Source organism: Symsagittifera roscoffensis, chromosome 7 (genome assembly GCF_963678635.1).
Source record: "Symsagittifera roscoffensis chromosome 7, txSymRosc1.1, whole genome shotgun sequence".
NCBI classification, from domain to species: domain Eukaryota; kingdom Metazoa; phylum Xenacoelomorpha; order Acoela; family Convolutidae; genus Symsagittifera; species Symsagittifera roscoffensis.
The window spans coordinates 22,209,443-22,229,614 of record NC_087068.1 but is presented as its reverse complement, the minus strand read 5'-3'; the positions used below and the strand labels follow the sequence as shown (position 1 = coordinate 22,229,614).

Below are 20,172 nucleotides of genomic sequence, written 5' to 3'. Positions count from 1 at the left end.
CGCACAACCAAAAATCAAATAACATGCAGCTTGGCACTACAGTAACCAAGCCCTCGGAACAAGCTGAAGATCCAATCCAAAATATGAACAACATCAGAAATCAGTTACAATTTATGCCGGTAACACTGTTTAACAATGGCATCAAACTAGATTGCTACGCCATACTCGACAACTGCAGCAGCTGCTCATATATCCTCAGCAAAACAGCTGAAACACTTCAGTGCAAACCAAGCCAACAACTACAGCTTAGCGTACGAGGTGCTTTCAGTAAGGACAAAGTGTCTTCCTCGCTGGTCCGGCTTAGTATCGGACCACATAACGCTACAAAACCTACTTTCACCCTACAATCAGTCTATTCAGTTGAAGCTCTGAGTTTTGACGCTATCGACGCAAACAACCTTAACAACACGTGCTCACTCTACAATCACCTTCGACATGTCAACTTTCCTGAACTAGGCGACAACACAGTTCAAATTTTGCTTGGCGTAGATGCTTTCTGGAATATAGCGGAGCGCGATATCAGAAAAGGTCCTACAGGCACCCCCTACGCTGTAAAAAATCTACTAGGTTGGACGATCACTGGCCCACTCAACCAGAAATCTAATAGTTCCGGACCAAGTTCACACTCAACTAACTTCATTGACTTAAATGATCAAGAAGACGCTAATCTCACTGAATTAGTGGAAAATTTCTGGAAAGTAGAAGGATCAGGCATCCAGGAAGATAACAAAGCTACATACTCTGATAAAAGCAAACGACAACTAAGATTTATGGAAAAAAGTATTGAGCACGATGGAGATCGCTACAAAATAAATCTGCTCTGGAAAAACGAAATAAAATTGCCAAACAATTATCCGGTAGCTAAAGCTCAACTGCTATCGCTACAAAAACGGCTCAGAAAAGACCCTGAAACCATGCAACTCTATGAGAAATCGCTTACTACCGACCTGGAAAATAACTACGTCAAGCCCGTTACTTTCCAATACCCACAACCTGAATTACTTTGGTACCTCCCACATCACCCTGTAACTAATCCAAACAAGCCCGGAAAGGTACGCAGAGTGGCAAACGCCGCCTCAACGTACAAAGGCGTCTCGCTGAACTCTTGCCTCGAAACTGGACCTGACCTCCTGAACAACATGTTTGGACTTCTACTACGATTCCGGGAAAAACCTGTGGCTGTATCAGCGGATATTGAAGGTATGTTTATGCAAATAGGTATTAAAGATGAAGATCAAAATGCGCTTCGCTTCCTTTGGCCTACTAAAAATGGTATCAAACAATACCAATACACGCGACTTATCTTTGGTGCAAAATGCTCACCATCCATTGCCATCTTTGCGCTTCATCAAACAGCTGCCGATTACTGCATAACCAAACCCAGTATTGCTCAACTGCTTCAGAAAAGCTTTTACATGGACGACTTCGTTCACTCGTTCAACACGACACACGAGGCTAGAGACTCTACTACGCAACTAAAATCCTCCCTAAGGCAGGGGGGATTCAACCTAACTAAGTTCGTATCTAACACTAATGACGCGATCTACTCCATTGATGGAGGCGATGTTTCTACTAATGCTACAGTGCATCGTGTTCTGGGTGTCAAATGGGACACAACTGACGATACGATGTTCGTGCAACCAACAACCAAGCTAAATAATACTACATCATCTACACTCCGAACAGTTCTCTCTACAGTAGCAAGAGTTTTCGACCCCTTAGGCATCCTAGCGCCGTTTGTCATAAAACTCAAAATTCTTCTTCAAAACTTGTGGAAGTCTGGTATCTCTTGGGACGAAACTGTGCCCAGTGACTTTGTTCCGATAATTGACAAATGGGTTGACCAATGCAAACAAGTACCCCCTGTTAGACTGCCGCGCTTACTTGGTCCACAGCTGTCACCTAGTGATATACAGCTTCATATTTTCTGCGACGCGTCGCAAGACGCAATGGCTACGTGCATCTACTTCCGAACTGCTTGTAGCTCTGGCATAACGCTACTTTCTTGATTGGCAGAACAAAGGTAGCACCACTGAATCAAGAGAGCATTCCTAAACTGGAATTACAAGCCGCCCTTATGGGTGCTCGGCTATGCAAGTTCGCTACTGATGAAATGCGATTAAAGCCCCACTCCACTCACTTTTGGACGGATAGCACTACTGTTTTGTCCTGGATCGCTTCACCTGGTAAACTGAAAACTTACTGCGCAAACAGAGTTGGTGAAATACTTACTTTATGCAAAGCCGAACAATGGAAACAAATACCTGGTAGACTCAACCCAGCAGACAGTGCTACACGAGGAATTGAACTTAAAGACGTAGCAAAGCTCTGGTTGGATGCACCACAATTTCTACTCAACAATGAGCCTATTTGGGGGACCAACGAAATAATGGAACAAAGTAATGCTACAACGGTTAGCCCCTCAACTACACCCTTAATCGATTCTTCCAGGTTTTCAGATTGGTTTCGATTAGTTCGGGTCACAGCTCGGGTTATAGTTTTTGTCGATACACTTAAGGGAAACGGCAAACGTTCTACCACTATGGAAGACCTAGAAAAAGCTAAGCGCCTCCTTTATCAACAGTCCCAGCAAGAAACCTTTGGTGACACCTACAATCAACTACGAACCAAGCAACAAGTTGAAAACAAAGACAAACTGCAACAGCTGTCACCTTTTCTCGACAACGGTGTTATTCGCGCGCGAGGACGACTACGAAACTCACCTTTACCGGACGCAACAAAGTATCCAATAATTCTTAACGCAAAGGACCCAATTGTGCGTATGATGATTGAGAGCGCTCATCGCCGCTGCATGCACCACGGCACTGAGTACATTCGCAACTACCTGCAACAAAGTTTTGTCATCATTGGGCTCCGAAAAACACTCAGACAGATAAGACATAACTGCTTTCTCTGCAGAAGATTCCAAGGCAAAGGGCTACATCCACTCATGGCCGACTTGCCGCCAACTCGTTTCGACGATCCGTCTGACGACCCATTTCCGTTCAAAAACACAGGAATTGACTATATCGGGCCATTCTACATAGCAACAACGGATACAACTGAAAAAAGCTATATTTGCCTCTTCACATGCCTCTCTACTCGCGCGGTTCACCTGGAATCGACAGACAACCTTACTACGAATAACTGTATAACGGCAATTAGACGTTTTATTGCTAGGAGAGGCACACCTAAGCTTTTAATCTCTGACAACGCTACTTACTTCGTCGGCGCGCGTAAACAACTACGCTCAGAACCAATCAACTTCAACGAAACCACCCTAACTGAAACGCTACAAATCCACAATGTTGAATGGCGCCTAAATCCTCCGGCTGCCCCCCATTTTGGCGGCGTGTGGGAGCGACTCGTCTCATTGATAAAACGAGCATTCTTACTAAATCTCGGTTCTGATCGACTATCAAGAGATCTATTTGCTACTATCGTAGCCGAGACCGAGGCAATCCTCAACTCACGTCCGCTAACTCATGTCAGTAGCGACCTTGACGACGACCTTCCACTGACACCCAACCACTTCTTAATGGGTCGTCCATTCGTCTACGCTCCAGCAGCAGCCTTCTACGAAGCATCTACCAGTAAACTGTCCAACAAGTCCTGGAAGCGAGCAAAAGATAGACTTGACAGCTTCTGGAGGCGTCTACTTAAAGAGTACGCTCCGACTCTCATCAGAAGGACTAAATGGACGCAACCCGAGGAACCACTCGAAAAGGATGACCTCGTGTGGATACTTGAGGACTTTACACCACGAGGCATCTGGCCACTGGGTCGAGTGTTAGAAGTTTTTACCGGCTCGGATGGCATCGCGCGCTCGTGTAAACTGAAAACAGCCCTAGGTACTCTAACGAGACCAGCGGTGAAACTTGCCCTCGTAACCCCAAAAAAGAAGATTTAAGACCACTTTAATTGTATTACAACAACAACAACAACAAAAACTTGGCTCAACTCCTTCCCCTTCGGTTCCAAATAAGATCTCCCTCCCCGAGGATATTCATGACATGAATTGTCTCACATGAATTAAAGAAAAATGCGGTAAAATCTTTTAATAATAGCATGATTTGTTCCTAACTAATGAGTAATAAATTTGACTTCAACAAAGTGACTTTCAAGATATGTTCATCAAATTGTCTTGAATATAGTACAAAGGGAAGGTCAACAGGGAGTCGTACCTTTGGGTCAACAGGGAGTCGTCTGCTCCCCAGCCCCGTAATCCGCTACGGACTGAAATGTCTCCAGCCGAATTGTAAGACTAATTTGGCCGAAATTAGTCAGACAACAGGCTGAAAAACATGGTGAGATAGCCGCGACGGAGAACGGATTTAAATACACAAAAGAAAAGAAAAAACTACTATTCGAAATATCCTTATTTCAAACATTCAAAGATAATTTTTTGCTATATTTTTTGAGCATTCTGAACACTTTTTTGATTTATAGGGCTCGCTTAGAGATCGCGACTAAAAGAAAGCCTCACTCACAGCAAAATGTTTCAAAAAATGAATTTAAGACAGAAAACGCTATGCAATATTTATTACACACATACAAAACTGCAAAGCTATTGCTGCCATACCGCATTTGTAAAAAATATTTTGCTTTATCATAGTTTAAAATAGTTTTTGTTGAACGATTAATTGACAAGCAAAACCTATAAAAAAAAACTTGAAACTAGGGAAAACGGTAATCATTTGTAGACTTTTTATCGTATTTGTTTACACTCAACATACAAAGCACCTCCCTAATTGATACTACTGTTCACGGCTAGATATGTAAAACTACAGGTAATAGTGCAAAAAAAAATTAGAACATGTTTTTATGAACTGTTGTTCGAATATATAAATTACGCACAGGCAAAGCGGAGCTTCGCAATACTTCCAACTTATAATAATAATCATAAATTGTTTCCAAACAATATCTAGTTACAAAGTTATTTATAAAAATTTATAAATACAAATTAGAATTATTTGGGAGAACACCATTAAGCCAACAAGGCCCGTTTTCAGGTGTCTCATTAAGCTCATTAAGCGGAGAACAAAAAAAAAACTTAAATTCTTTGATCCAATGCAATGGAGTTTCTACCGGTAACCATTTATTAAACGTAAAACCTCTTTATTCGCACCTTTAAACCATTCTCTATAAAAAAAAACAATTTAGTTTTCTCAGGTAGTCTTTTCTACCCATAACTTTGAAACCAACAGAAACAAGTTCTACTTATTGATCAATAAAAAGTCTCAAAGCATGCCCAGTAAAATTGTATTTCCCAGAATGTAAACATCCAAAAATTTATGATTAAAGCTATTTAATTGAACCCGGGAAGCTCCTTTTCAAGAAATTGACCCAGGTGGGAAAAAAAATTATTACGAAGTTGAACAATTTTTTAATTTTAGGTGTAATCGACACTCTGTTGAGTTTATTTCTGTTTATAGTTTATTTGTTTTTCCCTTTGAAAAAATTACGTTCAATTCTTGTTCAGTAATAGAAAATCTCAAGGTTTCAACTTGGCACTCTTTTCGAATAATTTTTCCGGTTAATTTCAGAACTTTGTAAGCAAAAAATTCTCTTACGGTATATATTTTATTATCATGCATTATTTCAGTGATTGAATCCATCCTGTGTTTATAAAAAATTATTCTGATTAGCCTTCTGATTTTCATTTCCAGTTCTAACAGTTTGGTTTTGTCGGTATTTGCATAAACTAAAACTCCATATTGGATGGTTGGTTGCACGTAACTTTTATACGCAAATATTAATTGCCGTCCAGTTAGAAACTTTCTCAAAACACTCCACAGAATTGCAAACTTTTGTTCTTTACCTTATCAATATGCTGATGAAAATTCAATTTACAGTCAAGGAGAATTCCAAGATATTTAAAACATTCAACATCTTCTATTTGGGTGTCATTTAAAAAATAATTTACTGGTCGTTCTTCAGTTTTCGTGCTCCGACAGTATCTCATGGTCTTGGTATTTTTGACATTCAGTGTCAATTTGTTCTTGTCTAACCAATCATTTACTTCAAGCAAAGCTGATCTATGTGCAAAAGCAATATAGTCTTTGTTGTTTGTGGATTTCAGAACAGTGTCATCAGCATACAAAAGTACCCCTGTTTTTTGTGGCTATTTGTAGATCGTTTATGTATAATATGAACAAAAGTGGGCCAAGGATAGATTCTTGAGGTACACCAAAAGATACCAGTTTAAGTTCGGTCTTAAAAGAGTTAGTTTCAATGTACTGATAGCGATTGTCAAGGTAAGATTCCAAGAGATTTAAGACAGGCCATCTGAATCCCATTTGTTCCAATTTTATTAACAGATTAGAGTGATCAACTGTGTCAAAAGCCTTTGTTAGGTCTAAAAACGTATTCTGAACAGTTAGTTTTTTGTTCGATAGCGATGTTGAAACTTCTATCAACAATGTAAGGATGGCGTCAACAGTGCTTCTATTTGATCTGAAGCCAAACTGAGTGTTTTGTTTCGGATGATATTAAACTTGTCTACACATGATTGGGCTCGTTTAAAAATTATACGCTCAAAAATTTTGCCCAGAATTGGAAGAAGCGAAATTGGTCTATAGTCTGAGGGGTCATCGATGTCTCCCTCCTTGAAAATTGGTACAATTTTTGCAATTTTTTGAACAATTTGGATAGATTCCCCAGGTTAGGCAGTCATTAAAAATTTCAGTCAAAGGGCCTGCTAGTATAGTTTTTAATAGCTTGACGAGAACAGTGTTGATATCATAGCAATCTGTACTATATTTATTTTTTAAACTTTCGATGACTTCAATGACTTCAATTAAATCAGTTTTTTTCAAAAACAACGATTGCTGCTGACGTATAACATTTTTTTTCCATGCAGTTTGGTTTGCTCTGTGTAAGTCTGGCGCCAATATTTGCGAAGTATTCGTTAAAATGCTTAGCGTCCCCGTTAGATAGATTTAAAGATTTAGAATTTTTTCTTTTTCCACTCATTTCCTTAAAAGTTTCGAAAAAATGTTTTCGTTTTACAATTAGACTCAAGCATTAGTTTATTTTGATAGTATTTTTTTTTTTACGGATGATTAGGCTTTTGACAGTTTTATTTTGAAAACTATATTTTTCCGGGCATCCGTTGTTTTAATATTCAAAAACTCTTGTCGTAACCGTCGCTTTTTTGCTGCTGCATTTTTTACTTCATTGTCAATCCATGGATGTCTTTCTGATTGTACTAGTAAACGCTTTGGAAAAAAAGTATCAGTTGCCTTCATAAGGATCGAATTTATTTTTTCTAAACTCCTAGAAGACATTTGAGGGTCTTCGGGATTCCATAACTGCATACATTTGCCAATCTCATGTTCCAAATAAAAACTTAACTTCTCACTTTTATCCCTTTTTTTCAACTTGTTCCAGTTTCTAGCGAAAGTTTTTTAGTAAAAACGTCCTTTTCCAGAAAATTAAAAAAAAACTGAACACCAAAATGATCAGACACTGAATTTTTGATGGTTTCGGTTGAAAAACTTGATGTACAGAAAAATAAGTCAATCAAAGTGCTACTACGTTCTGACACTCTTGTTGGGAGGCAGCTCATTTTGTTTTCTAACATGCCATTTCCTATCATAATATCCTCAATTTTTTCCGCTTTGTCGAGTTTAACAGAAAATTTACGTTAAAATCACTACAAACTATGTGATCAATTTCAAGCCCTGCAAACTTAACCTGCAAATGGCATTGAAGGTAGAATTTAACGCATACACGGCACAAAAAATAGGACTGAAGCACGTAAGTAGAACAAAAAAATTAAACTGCATTAGCAAAAATTGCATACACCTGAGAAAAGAGTCAAGAAATACAATTAGTGCAGTTGAGAAGCATTCAAAAATTTTGCCTAGCGACAACTCAGCCGAAAACTTTAAATTAGACGTCAGTTGAGTCGAAAACAAAATTTTTTCACCGAAAAGTTTGATGCTTGATGTTATCAGATCCCATTCCTCGTGGAACACAAAAAGAATAAAAACCTGTTTTCGTTTTTCAAAACAGCACCAGTCAAACATATTTCACCATTAAAACACAAAAACGGATAATCGATCATAATCGAAAACAGCAATGTTATAAACTATGGGAAAACTTTCATTTATAGTTAAAACTGCTCTAAATACAAGAAACAATAGACAAAAAATAGCTCGGCAAACCAAGTTTTTCATAAAAAATATCAAATTCTACACATCGCACAAAAACAAGGTCTGTTCAAAAATCAAATCCGAGACCTTGAGTTTCTAAGACGTGTAATTTACCTCTAGGGTATGTGTAAGGAGCCTGAATTTTGTTGAGGTTCCAAAACACAGCAAGATTCATTTCTTACAGATTTGCAAAAAAAAGATGCTTACGGGAAAAAAGTTAAGTTCCCGATTACAAGTAAGCTTTACAAGCAACCGCAAGTGGAACAAGGATAGCAGGTTGCTGTGCAAGTCTCAAAGAGCGCTCCGACCATATTCATAAAAATAACGAAAAACGAAGTTTTTTTTTCTCCAAATTAGTGTCGGTTTTAGTGCGTGGTGTGATTTGAGAGCCATGCTACCACGTGGCAATTTGATGAATTAGACTTAGTCGTCAACATTCGTATTCGCCTCAGGTATTTGAACCCCTGCCGACGCAAAGGAACTCGACCCCCCTTTGTACTTTTTTGAGATCTCCATTTTTGGCTGACTGACCCTAAAATTTTTCAAAGACGCCTTCGGTGGGAATACACACTAACTTTGAAGGGGAGCGCGCGCTATAAAAAGCACTTTTTGGTCAAATGTTTTCAAAAGATGCCTAAAAACGCCATTTTGGCCTGTTTTTTGCAACTTTGCCTGCGGCGCAGAAAATTTGGCCTTTTTAGTGCTTTGCGAGAGCTCGGAAAATCAGTTTGATCGAACTAAAAAAAAGTTCGACAACATTTTTTAATAATCCGCTCACCCTCCAGAAAATCCTAGATCCGTCCCTGTGTGTATTTTTAGGGGATTGCTACTCTAGATTTGTTTTTTTTCTCTCTCTCTCTCTCTCTCTCGTAACGACACCGCAAATTGGTCCCTTGGGTAGTGAAGTCAGCGGGGCGGCAACTACTATCTACAATTCGGAAAAGGTTAAATTGGCGGCAACTATTCTATACTGTTTTATGTTGCTTGCCCCCTTGTTGTGTACTGCTCTTAAGATTGTCTCGTCTACTCAAAACAATTGCAACAGTTTCCATGATAATTAAATTGAAAAACTATAAGTCCAAATACAGATGGCTCTTAGTGGTCAGGATATGATCTAACATTCTGATCAACAAGAAAGGGTCGACGATTTATCAGCACAATTTTCTAATTGCAATTTAACTTTCAACTGGCTCCATTAAACGATTATCTCTCTCTCTCTCTCTCTCTCTCTCTCTGTGTGTGTGTGTGTCTCTAGAGAATCCTAATTAAACAATTACTACACACAGTAACATAATAACTCTACGGGCTACTATTCCTTTGAGGTACATTAACTGTCTTCGTTAGCTTCAAGAATCACTGTTCTCACTCTGATGAGAAACAAACAACTACTGACTCTGCTATAATTGTTCTCTTACTCCGAGAACAAACTATTCGACTCACTAGCAATAATTATGCTGACTCTTGAAGGCTCTCCTTTACCCTCCAGTTCCTTATCAGCCTTTACACTTAAAATTAGTTGAGTCACGCCTTTCCCTATCAGTCCCGGCTTCCGCTTATATTACTCATTTGCACATGCTTTATGACTACTTCCCTCCCCCTGTCAACACTGTCACGTGCCAAGTTTGGTTTCTTTTATAAACCTTTTCACGCTTATTAGATACCCAGTATGCGGTAGGTGTCACAAGTCAACCAAGCAAACAATTTTCACACAGTCCTAATCAATTAAATTTTAACCTCAGTGAACTTCAGCCCTCTAGTTCAACTCAACCTCTAAACCATGCTATGTTTATTCAGTGAGTCTCCCGATGTCATGACCTTAAATATCGACTTTAAATGTCTTTAACGTTCCGACATCCCGAGTTTATGGAGAGACACTTTTCATGGGTACCTAATTCTTTTTAAGCATCTAAACTTTCCATCTATACTCTATTCCAATCCCGTCTTTCTAGCTGTCAGGGGAACGTAGTTCGTCTATTAGGGTCAAATTAAACCAAAAAGTCACATCCGGTGAGTCAAGTAAATTCCTGGTCCGTTCATACTATTCAGGAGTTTTTATTCACACGCTGCGCTCCTATAACTGCCAATTTCCTCAGGAACTACTTTTCTTTAGTTTAGTTGAATTGCTATTTATAGATCATATAAGCTGAACCCAACTTTTAATAAGTCTTCTTTGAATTAATTTTACTACCCCAAGGTTGCAGTGTAAAACTGTATCGCTATCAGCTTCCGCTTTAGTTCCCAATATATAAGTTTCCTCCCAATTGTTGTTAAGGTGAACAATTCCTATTTCTAGTGGTTGGGCTGGGAAATACGCCACTTTCCGGTTTTAATTCCGGGCTTTTCTATGCAATTTTGGGGAAAAAACGCCCAAAGGTCAAAATAAAGTGGGGTGACCTAGGGATCATCCGGGGTCAAACCTTCTCGGACAGGTTCAGAATCCCATGCGCGTCCTGCTTACCAAGTTTCATACATATCCCATTAATACTTTCTAAGTTTCCAAGGTCTATTATCCTTTTTCCCTGGAAATGGGCATTAACACCAGAAGGAGTCGCCGGATGCGTTGTACTCACCAGAGGTCTATTTTTTGCTTTCTGAGGGCAAAAAACCGGAAGTGGGGTTCTGGGAGTCTGAGGTTGTAAGCTTAAGCTTCCCTCAAATAGGCCTTCAAAATACTAAAATTTGAGCCAAAAAATGCCGCTAGCTGCCGAGTTCTGATAGGGCCAATTACATTTCCCGGGACCGTTATCACTTGCCCCCCATGGGTCTCAGAAGTCCCGTTTTTCGTATGCAGGAGTCAAATCATCTCTGGTACCTCCCCTCTGAGTTTAAGAACATTAGCTTTCTTTGGGTTCGCCGGTTTTGTTGTTTTTTTTTAAATTTTCTGGCATAGAGTGACGAATTCTTCCAAACTTGAACTATTTTGAGCTCGACCCTTTGTGTGCTGTACTACTTAACTTAATGACTAATCAGTCTAACGCTTAGGTTACCATGGCATACAATACAGTAGAATAACCAATTCTACACTATGTGTGCATCTTAGCATCCCAAGATTGCAGTTGACTTGCTCGCTTATTCAAGATTTGTTCACTGATATTTGTCATGTCAATTGTCGTGCGTTTCGTCATGTGTTTAACTAGGCAAAAATTAAAATTTTAATGCACTCAGCTAATAAATGAGTTTAAACACAAAATGAAAAAATAAGCCTTTTTTCGATTGAAAGAACTTCTATTTAAAGCGCAATTAGCGCACGCTTATAGTCTAACATGCTTAGCGCTACACCCCTTGAGAAATCATTAACATGACTTAGAAAAGGAGGAACAAGTGAACAATCTCCCCTCCAAATCATTTTAGGGGGTAGAGAGCTCAATTGGTTTAAAGTAATATTTTTTCAGCCAATCAGATTTTAACATAGCACATACAGGCCTTACGACTTGAATTTGCCATTAAATTTTAGGGGGGAGATTGTTCACTTGGTCTATTAAGGGGGGAGATTGTTCACATGGGCCGAAAAAGACGACTTTAACCATTTCTCTTCTTGTTGTAATCTATTCTCACCCGAGTGAAGTCGCTGCACTCTTGGTCCACTGCTTTGTAATTGTTACATGTCTCATCCGGCACACCAGACTCATGCATGTACCTGCAGAAACATACTCTGATTTATTGTTGTCAGACGACTACGATTAAATTTCTGAGCTTAAAGGCTGAAACGGTGACCTCTCGACTAGCATAAATCTCACTAGCATAAAAGTTTGAAAACATGAAAATGTATTGACTAGCACAAATTTGATAGCTTTATTTCTCAGAAACACAAAACAACAATCATAATCCGGTGGTAGGCCAACAAGCCGAAGGGCCAACAGACCGAAAATAGGATTACAATTCGAACAAGCCGAAAATAAATATTGTTATGCAATATAACAGCAGATTGTCCTTGTTGTGGTGCAATTGCTGGTAATTTTGAAGTAATTTAAGTAACTCTCATGCAATTTCGGCTTCAAGATATGGCGGTTTGTTGATTATCCGCCTATAAATCCGTTCAATTTGAACCAAATTTGCTTTTCTGAGGAAAAAAATTGAGCAAATGAGAAATTAAGCAATCAACTAGCAAAATGAATGGATCAACATAACAATCATACGCCCATCCCCCCTAACATACAACCTTTCCCCTCGATCCTCCCAAAAAAATTCCCTCTCAAGAAAGAGTTTGAATTCTTAAAATGAAGCCAATTTAAGGTTTTTCTTGGACCAAGTTAACATCCTCCCCCCTAAACAAGTTTAGGGGGGAGGATGTTAACTTGGTTCTAAGTGGGAATTTTCAGCCAATCAGAATCGAGCATTTTACATGCAGCGCATAGCAAATTTAATTTAACTTAAGCGCTGGAATGGAGGATTTTAACTTGGTCTACTAGGGGGGGGGGGGGGGGGAAATGTTAACTTGATCCTATTTCTTTATAGGGGCGGATTAACACAAATTTGATCGATCAAATTAACATCCCCCATTATACCAAGTTAAGATCCTCCACCCCAGCTATCAATGTAAATTAAATATACTAAGCGCTGCATGTAAAACGCTCTATTCCGATTGGCCGGAAATTCGAACTGAAGGCAAAGTTAACATATGTAAAGTTGGTCAAATGTAATTAGTGGGATCGTTCGAAATGCATATTTTATATTTTATACAGAAATGATTTTCAAATTACAAATGGGCTAAGGGGGGTATTCTACGGTACGTCACTTGGGAGGGGGGGGGGGGGGGGGGGGGTTGGGGGTGGGGTTGGAGTGGGGGTCTGGGTTTTAAACTATTAAATGCTTTACCGTTGAATTAAATCTTTACAGGGGGATTTTCGTTACTAGGTACCCGAGGGCGAATAGAGTTAAAGAGATCCTGGAATTGTATGTTGGACAGGGGCGGATTTATGGGGGGCGGACGCCCCCCCCCCCCCCCCTCAGGGATTCGACCCCCTGCCGACCCAAAGGGTCCCCCCTTTGGTACTTTTTAAGAAATCCATTTTTTGCCGACCGACCCTAAAATTTTTCTAAAGGCGCCTTTGGCGCCAATATATACTAACTTTGAGGGGGAGCGCGCGCCAAAAAAAACGCGATTTTTTTGTCAACATTTTTCAAAAAGTGCCTAAAAAAGTACCCACCCCCCCCCCCCTCCAAAAAATCCTAGATCCGCCCCTGATGTTGGATCCATATTTTGTGCATAGGTTTAATTTTGCCGGTGTATGGTTCACTTGCGAGAGCATGGGACTTGTTTGAGTTTTCTATTTGGATTTTTATACTGGTCGATGCATTTTTCAATTTTAAAGTTTTATATTAGTCGAGCTCTATGATAGCCGAAACCAAGTGAACAATCTCCCCCATAAAAGTAAATGGCAAATTCAAGACGTCAGGACTGCATGTACTATGCTCAAATCTGATTGGAAAAAAATTACTCTTAACCAAGTGAACTTACTGCCCCAAATAAATTGATATAAAGGGAAATTGTTCACTTGGTCCGCTTTCTTTTAAAGACGAAGTCGATATTAGATCAAATTCATCATATAATCAACAAAATTTACAGAAAATCAAGATTTTGCTTGAAATGGCATTACAGAAATTTGTTTTTTTTACTGAAACTCCCCATTGGTAGGCCCTTGGGTGACCGCTTGACTAGCATGAAGCTCGACCACCAAAAAAATTTGAGAACAAGAAAATGTATCAACTAGCATGAACTTCAAACCATAATCCTCAAAAATAAAAAGTAGAGAGCTGGATTTCAACCTACGCGGAAATAATCTACAACTTTTCGAGACAAACGCTTAACCACTAGACCATGCGGTCTTGATAATCAAAAATCGATGGCAAAAGTATATTCTTCCTTTCCATTTACTAAGTGTAACGACAAATATTCAAAAAAAAGAAGCGTTAACTTTGGCCATCGAAACTTGAATGAACTGCATCATAATATCGCAGTTTGAAATAATATAGTCTTAATTAAACTTTTAATATACAGTCTTAATTATACGTTTAATATAGGCGAGTTCAGCATTGTTCCGTCAAAAACAAGAGGCGGTACTAATTTGGTTGTTGATGGCTACAGCTTTAAGAACAGTAAAATCAAAAAAGCCCAATGTTATGATTGCGTGGAACCATCTAGAAAATGTCGATTTATTACAAATTTGCAAATTACTAATATTATAGAGAACAAAAATAAACAAACCCATGATGCTAATTTTGAAAATTTGAGAACAAGAAAATGTATCAACTAGCATAAACTTCAAATCATAATTCTCAAAAATAAAAAGTAGAGAGCTGGATTTCAACCTACGCGGAAATAATCTACAACTTTTCGATACAAACGCTTAACCACTAGACCATGCGGTCTTGATAATCAAAAATCGATGGCAAAAGTTTATTCTTCCTTTCCATTTACTAAGTGTAACGACAAATATTCAAAAAAAGAAGCGTTAACTTTGGCCATCGAAACTTGAATGAACTGCATCATAATATCGCAGTTTGAAATAATATACAGTCTTAATTAAATTTTTAATATACAGTCTTAATTATACGTTTAATATAGGCGAGTTCAGCATTGTTCCGTCGAAAACCAGAGGCGGTACTAATTTGGTTGTTGATGGCTACAGCTTTAAGAAGAACAGTAAAACCGAAAAAGCCCAATGTTATGATTGCGTGGAACCATCTAGAAAATGTCGATTTATTACAAATTTGCAAGTTACTAATATTATAGAGAACAAAAATAAACACACCCATGATGCTAATTTTGAAAATTTGAGAACAAGAAAATGTATCAACTAGCATAAACTTCAAATCATAATTCTCAAAAATAAAAAGTAGAGAGCTGGATTTCAACCTACACGGAAATAATCTACAACTTTTCGAGACAAACGCTTAACCACTAGACCATGCGGTCTTGATAATCAAAAATCGATGGCAAAAGTTTATTCTTCCTTTCCATTTACTAAGTGTAACGACAAATATTCAAAAAAAAAGAAGCGTTAACTTTGGCCATCAAAACTTGAAGGAACTGCATCATAATATCGCAGTTTGAAATAATATACAGTCTTAATTAAACTTTTAAAATACAGTCTTAATTATACGTTTAATATAGGCGAGTTCAGCATTGTTCCGTCAAAACAAGAGGCGGTACTAATTTAGTTGTTGATGGCTACAGCTTTAAGAAGAACAGTAAAACCAAAAAAGCCCAATGTTATGATTGCGTGGAACCATCTAGAAAATGTCGAATTATTACAAATTTGCAAGTTACTAATATTATAGAGAACAAAAATAAACACACCCATGATGCTAATTTTGAAAATTTGAGAACAAGAAAAGGTATCAACTAGCATAAACTTCAAATCATAATTCTCAAAAATAAAAAGTAGAGAGCTGGATTTCAACCTACGCGGAAATAATCTACATTTTTTCGAGACAAACGCTTAACCACTAGACCATGCGGCCTTGATAATCAAAAATCGATGGCAAAAGTTTATTCTTCCTTTCCATTTACTAAGTGTAACGACAAATATTCAAAAAAAAGAAGCGTTAACTTTGGCCATCAAAGCTTGAACGAACTGCATCATAATATCGCAGTTTGAAATAATATACAGTCTTATTTAAACTTTTAAAATACAGTCTTAATTATACGTTTAATATAGGCGAGTTCAGCAGTGTTCCGTCAAAAACAAGAGGCGGTACTAATTTGGTTGTTGATGGCTACAGCTTTAAGAAGAACAGTAAAACCAAAAAAGCCCAATGTTATGATTGCGTGGAACCATCTAGAAAATGTCGATTTATTACAAATTTGGAAGTTACTAATATTATAGAGAACAAAAAAACACACCCATGATGCTAATTTTGAAAATTTGAGAACAAGAAAATGTATCAACTAGCATAAACTTCAAATCATAATTCTCAAAAATAAAAAGTAGAGAGCTGGATTTCAACCTACGCGGAAATAATCTACAACTTTTCGAGACAAACGCTTAACCACTAGACCATGTGGTCTTGATAATCAAAAATCGATGGCAAAAGTTTATTCTTCCTTTCCATTTACTAAGTGTAACGACAAATATTCAAAAAAAAGAAGCGTTAACTTTGGCCATCGAAACTTGAATGAACTGCATCATAATATCGCAGTTTGAAATAATATAGTCTTAATTAAACTTTTAATATACAGTCTTAATTATACGTTTAAAATAGGCGAGTTCAGCATTGTTCCGTCAAAAACAAGAGGCGGTACTAATTTGGTTGTTGATGGCTACAGCTTTAAGAAGAACAGTAAAACCAAAAAAGCCCAATGTTATGATTGCGTGGAACCATCTAGAAAATGTCGATTTATTACAAATTTGCAAGTTACTAATATTATAGAGAACAAAAATAAACACACCCATGAGGCTACTTTTGAAAATTTGGACAAAGAACGATTTGGCTCTTTTTCCTAACCCCCCCCCCCCCCCAAAAAAAAAGAGCCAACGATTTCGACAAAAATTTTTGAACCAGTTGAAAGAAACCCGTCCAACTTAATAAAAAAAACTAACGAGGTAATTCAAAGCCTTTCACTTGAGTCACAAGATTTCATTCCACCAAAATATGATATAATTCGATTCATTTTTAAGAAAACAGAACCCATTTCTACCTCCCACTCACAATCACAAATGACATGAAATTCATGCAAATTGCATTTAAGAAATCGAAATAATTCTTTTTGTGAACAAAGTACGAAAATTGGTCAAATTATCGAAATAAAATTTTTCGTGAACAAAGTACGAAAATTGGTCAAATTGTCAACTCAAATGCTGATTGTCATTTTGTCTTGAAAAAATTGTAGAAATTATTATAATCAAAAGCGAAAAGCATGAGCTTGCGGTTTTTGATAAGCTTTTTGTGATTAGTTGTCGCTTAACTTTTGTGTTGAAGCAATTAATTCCAAATCTTGTTTACATGATTTCGTTCTTGACAAAATGTTAAAATTCGAAATTGATAGAAAACGTTTGAATTACTAAAAAAACTTGAAGTTTATGCCATTTGGGAACGTTTTCAGTTTTATGCCATTTGGGAAGTTACCCCTGAAACCGTTCGAATAAAACCAACTCAAAGACGCTCAAAACTTCATCAGCTTCATTAATCAAAAATTGTTTTTGTGTCGATTAAACAAGCCTTTCCATGTTTGTTTTGACCATTTAAAAATATTGGGAAAAGCTTTGTATTCGGGTGTGTTTTAGTTTTATTCTTTTCGTGTCTTTTCCACGCAAAATCAGGTACCAAAAAATATCATCGGGATGGGTCGATTGACATTTCAAACTGAAGTCTTTTCAGTCGTGATTCGAACGAAATTTGAAAATTTCAAAAAGTTTTCAGCATCGAGTATTCTCAGTATCGTTTAAATTTTTTATTTTTTATTCAATTTCGAGCGAATAAAGCGAGCAATTAGGCTTAAAACAGCTTGTTTATGTTTATTCACATTTTTTTTCACATTAATCGACTATTTTTGTCTAAATTTATTTTTGTAGTGTATGTGCCTGGTCTACAAAAATTCTTTTTACCGTTTATTGAATCTAGCAGGTTTAGCAAGAAACAATAATACACCATTAAAAAAATGAGTAGAAAAAATGGAAAACGTTGAAAAAACTAGCTCTACCAAAAACTTAAATTTCGTATGTCTCGATGGAAGCTTACTCTGGGCTAACAAATCAGATATTTGAAAAATGAATTAGCAACGGAACAAAACTTACGAAGAGGGAAAAAATCCGGTAATCTTTGAGCAGACAAGCTGATCAGAAAAAAATATGATTTCATAAGAAAACCTTTAATTTTAAGTCCCAACTGAGACTACAATGCACAACACTTGCACTTTCAACTGCAAAGAAAAATGCCTACAACATTAAAAAAATCCGTGATGTGGCGCAACTAAGCCGGAAATTTTTGAGCAGACACCTGTTGAGCCGAAAAACAAATTGATTTAAAAGACATTAAAAGTATAAGTCCACCTTCCTGAACCTACAAAGAAAAACACTTGCACTTGCATTGAAAATAGCTTACAGGACAAACTAGGTTTGTTGTGCGGCAGCGAAGCCGAAAAAACTTAGCAAAATAACGGAAATATAACAATTCAATTAATACCGAAATTTTTTTTTCAATTGCAGATATACTGAAAAAAAAAACAAAGTCCGGCCGCGAGTCAAGCTCCTGGTCTAATAGTACAAAGGCGACGGCGTTAACTCTAGCGCCAGTGGGAAGGAACCTGGAGGTTGTAAAGGTTCAACAAAAAAGCAGGTTGACGTGTAAGAAAAGTTGTTTAATGGAAAAAGTCTACCGGTTTCAAGACACTTGCTCTCGCAGGTGTAATAATACCTGACTTTTTCGAACAGGATTTTTTTCCCTCTTTTTTTATATTTTTAAAATATTTCTGTATCTCTTAAAACTATCAGTTTAAAATAATTCGAGGCACACATTTGCAGCCTAACGGATGTAATTCGGTGGCTTCAGAATTTTGGTTCAAATTTTCATTCTCAAATGGACAAAAGTGGAGATCAGTGAAGCGATTCAGAAATCTGTCCACCTTTCAACCGATTGCCTTTCAGCATATTATCAGTAAGGGAACTGGAAGACTTCAAACATTAAGTGAAGTTGGACTGTACTCACTTGTAAGCTAATAGTACTGAACCAGGATGGTTTACTGGGTGCACACATTTCCCTGCATTGGCACATGACAGGATATGCTGAACTGAGAGAACCAAAGATGTATCTATAGCCCCCGTTTGTCTATACTTGGAGATTGTGTATCTAAAATAGATTTTGTTGCAAGAACGCAAAACACCGAGCTCTACTGAACTGTGATTGAGTAGTGTACTATCGTTTTGAAACTTTTTACTTGTGCTTAAGAACTCCAGCCAGTTTCTTAGAATATTTTGACTGAAATGAATGGGAAAGAAAATTAAATTTACAATTCGACTGAGCGTGATTGAGTTCCAATGAGATGTTTCAAGACGAAGTAAAAGCAATAATTGCGGTTCCAAGAAATTATTCTAAAAATTCACATTACAAAAAAATTCGCGAAGCTTTCCTTCTTACCTACATTCAATGGATATGTCAAACGGTAGATTTGTTCACTGATGAGATAGCTTGACTGCTCGGATTTTCTTACCTGTCGGCGTATGCACTGGTCGATGCAAAAGCCCAGCAGCTGGGACAGTACACAGGAATGTGTTGGTTCCTCATTATAGAAGTGAAACTCCGCCCACTCATGTTTCTCCAATCAAACTCTGCCGGAAATGATTCATTGCCGTTCACTTCCCAAGGGCGCTTATACGTTTTAACTTCTATCATCTCTTCAGTTTGTGAAGATGTGTCTATCGGCTGCAATTTGATATAACTTTGAGTACCGGTGACTTTTTCTGAACTTGTTTTATTGGAATCCAATTGCAGCTTTGGATAACCAAGGATTAGAAGCAAGTAATTTGCTAGTGAAGTTAGGAACATTTTGAGTGAAATTCAACTAATTCGGTTTGTCAATAAACGTTTTTCACAAATTGGCTCTAAAACAGTTGTGACTCGACGCATAAATGAGTCACCGTAGCTCATCAGATTCACGAAAAACTTGGTAATTTAGCAAAGTTGATTTTAGCAGTCAGTCTCTATTAGATATTAATCTCATCTTGTTCGAATGAATCAAGTATAAAGTTTAGTTGCAATGATTCAAGATGTTCATTGATGTTCATTGTATCAGAAGTTTTGGCATCTGCTCGCAAAATGCAGTTCAACTTTCTGGGCCGATTATTTATTTCAAGCAAAGTGCACACAGCTCCGATGCATAAAACGATAAAACAAGGCCAAATCACTGTTGGAAAAAAGAAATACACGCAAGGAGACAAAAAAATCTGACTTGTTTTCTGAAAACTTTGAACCTTCGAAATTTAAAGAAAAAAATATATATGTCCTAAAAGCTCTGAATTTCACAAAAAAAATATGCTTTTTTTGGTAAAATTAACCCAAATTAGTATGTTAATGA

At 37.5% G+C, this 20,172-nt stretch overlaps 2 protein-coding genes across 2 annotated transcripts in view; one reads left to right on the top strand and one right to left on the bottom strand.

Moving 5' to 3' along the window:
* Positions 1-19,903, bottom strand: part of LOC134851072 (cathepsin Z-like) — a 35,534-nt gene extending 15,631 nt beyond the window's left edge. Inside the window, exons 1-3 of the mRNA XM_063866976.1 lie at positions 19,309-19,903; positions 18,807-18,947; positions 11,715-11,796 (exon numbers count right to left, since the gene is read on the bottom strand). Coding sequence (XP_063723046.1) covers positions 11,715-11,796; positions 18,807-18,947; positions 19,309-19,643 — 558 coding nt within the window. The 5' untranslated portion in view covers positions 19,644-19,903. The remainder of the gene's footprint in view (positions 1-11,714; positions 11,797-18,806; positions 18,948-19,308) is intronic.
* Positions 1-20,172, top strand: part of LOC134851336 (C-1-tetrahydrofolate synthase, cytoplasmic-like) — a 425,442-nt gene that overhangs the window by 234,020 nt on the left and 171,250 nt on the right. The window lies entirely within an intron of this gene.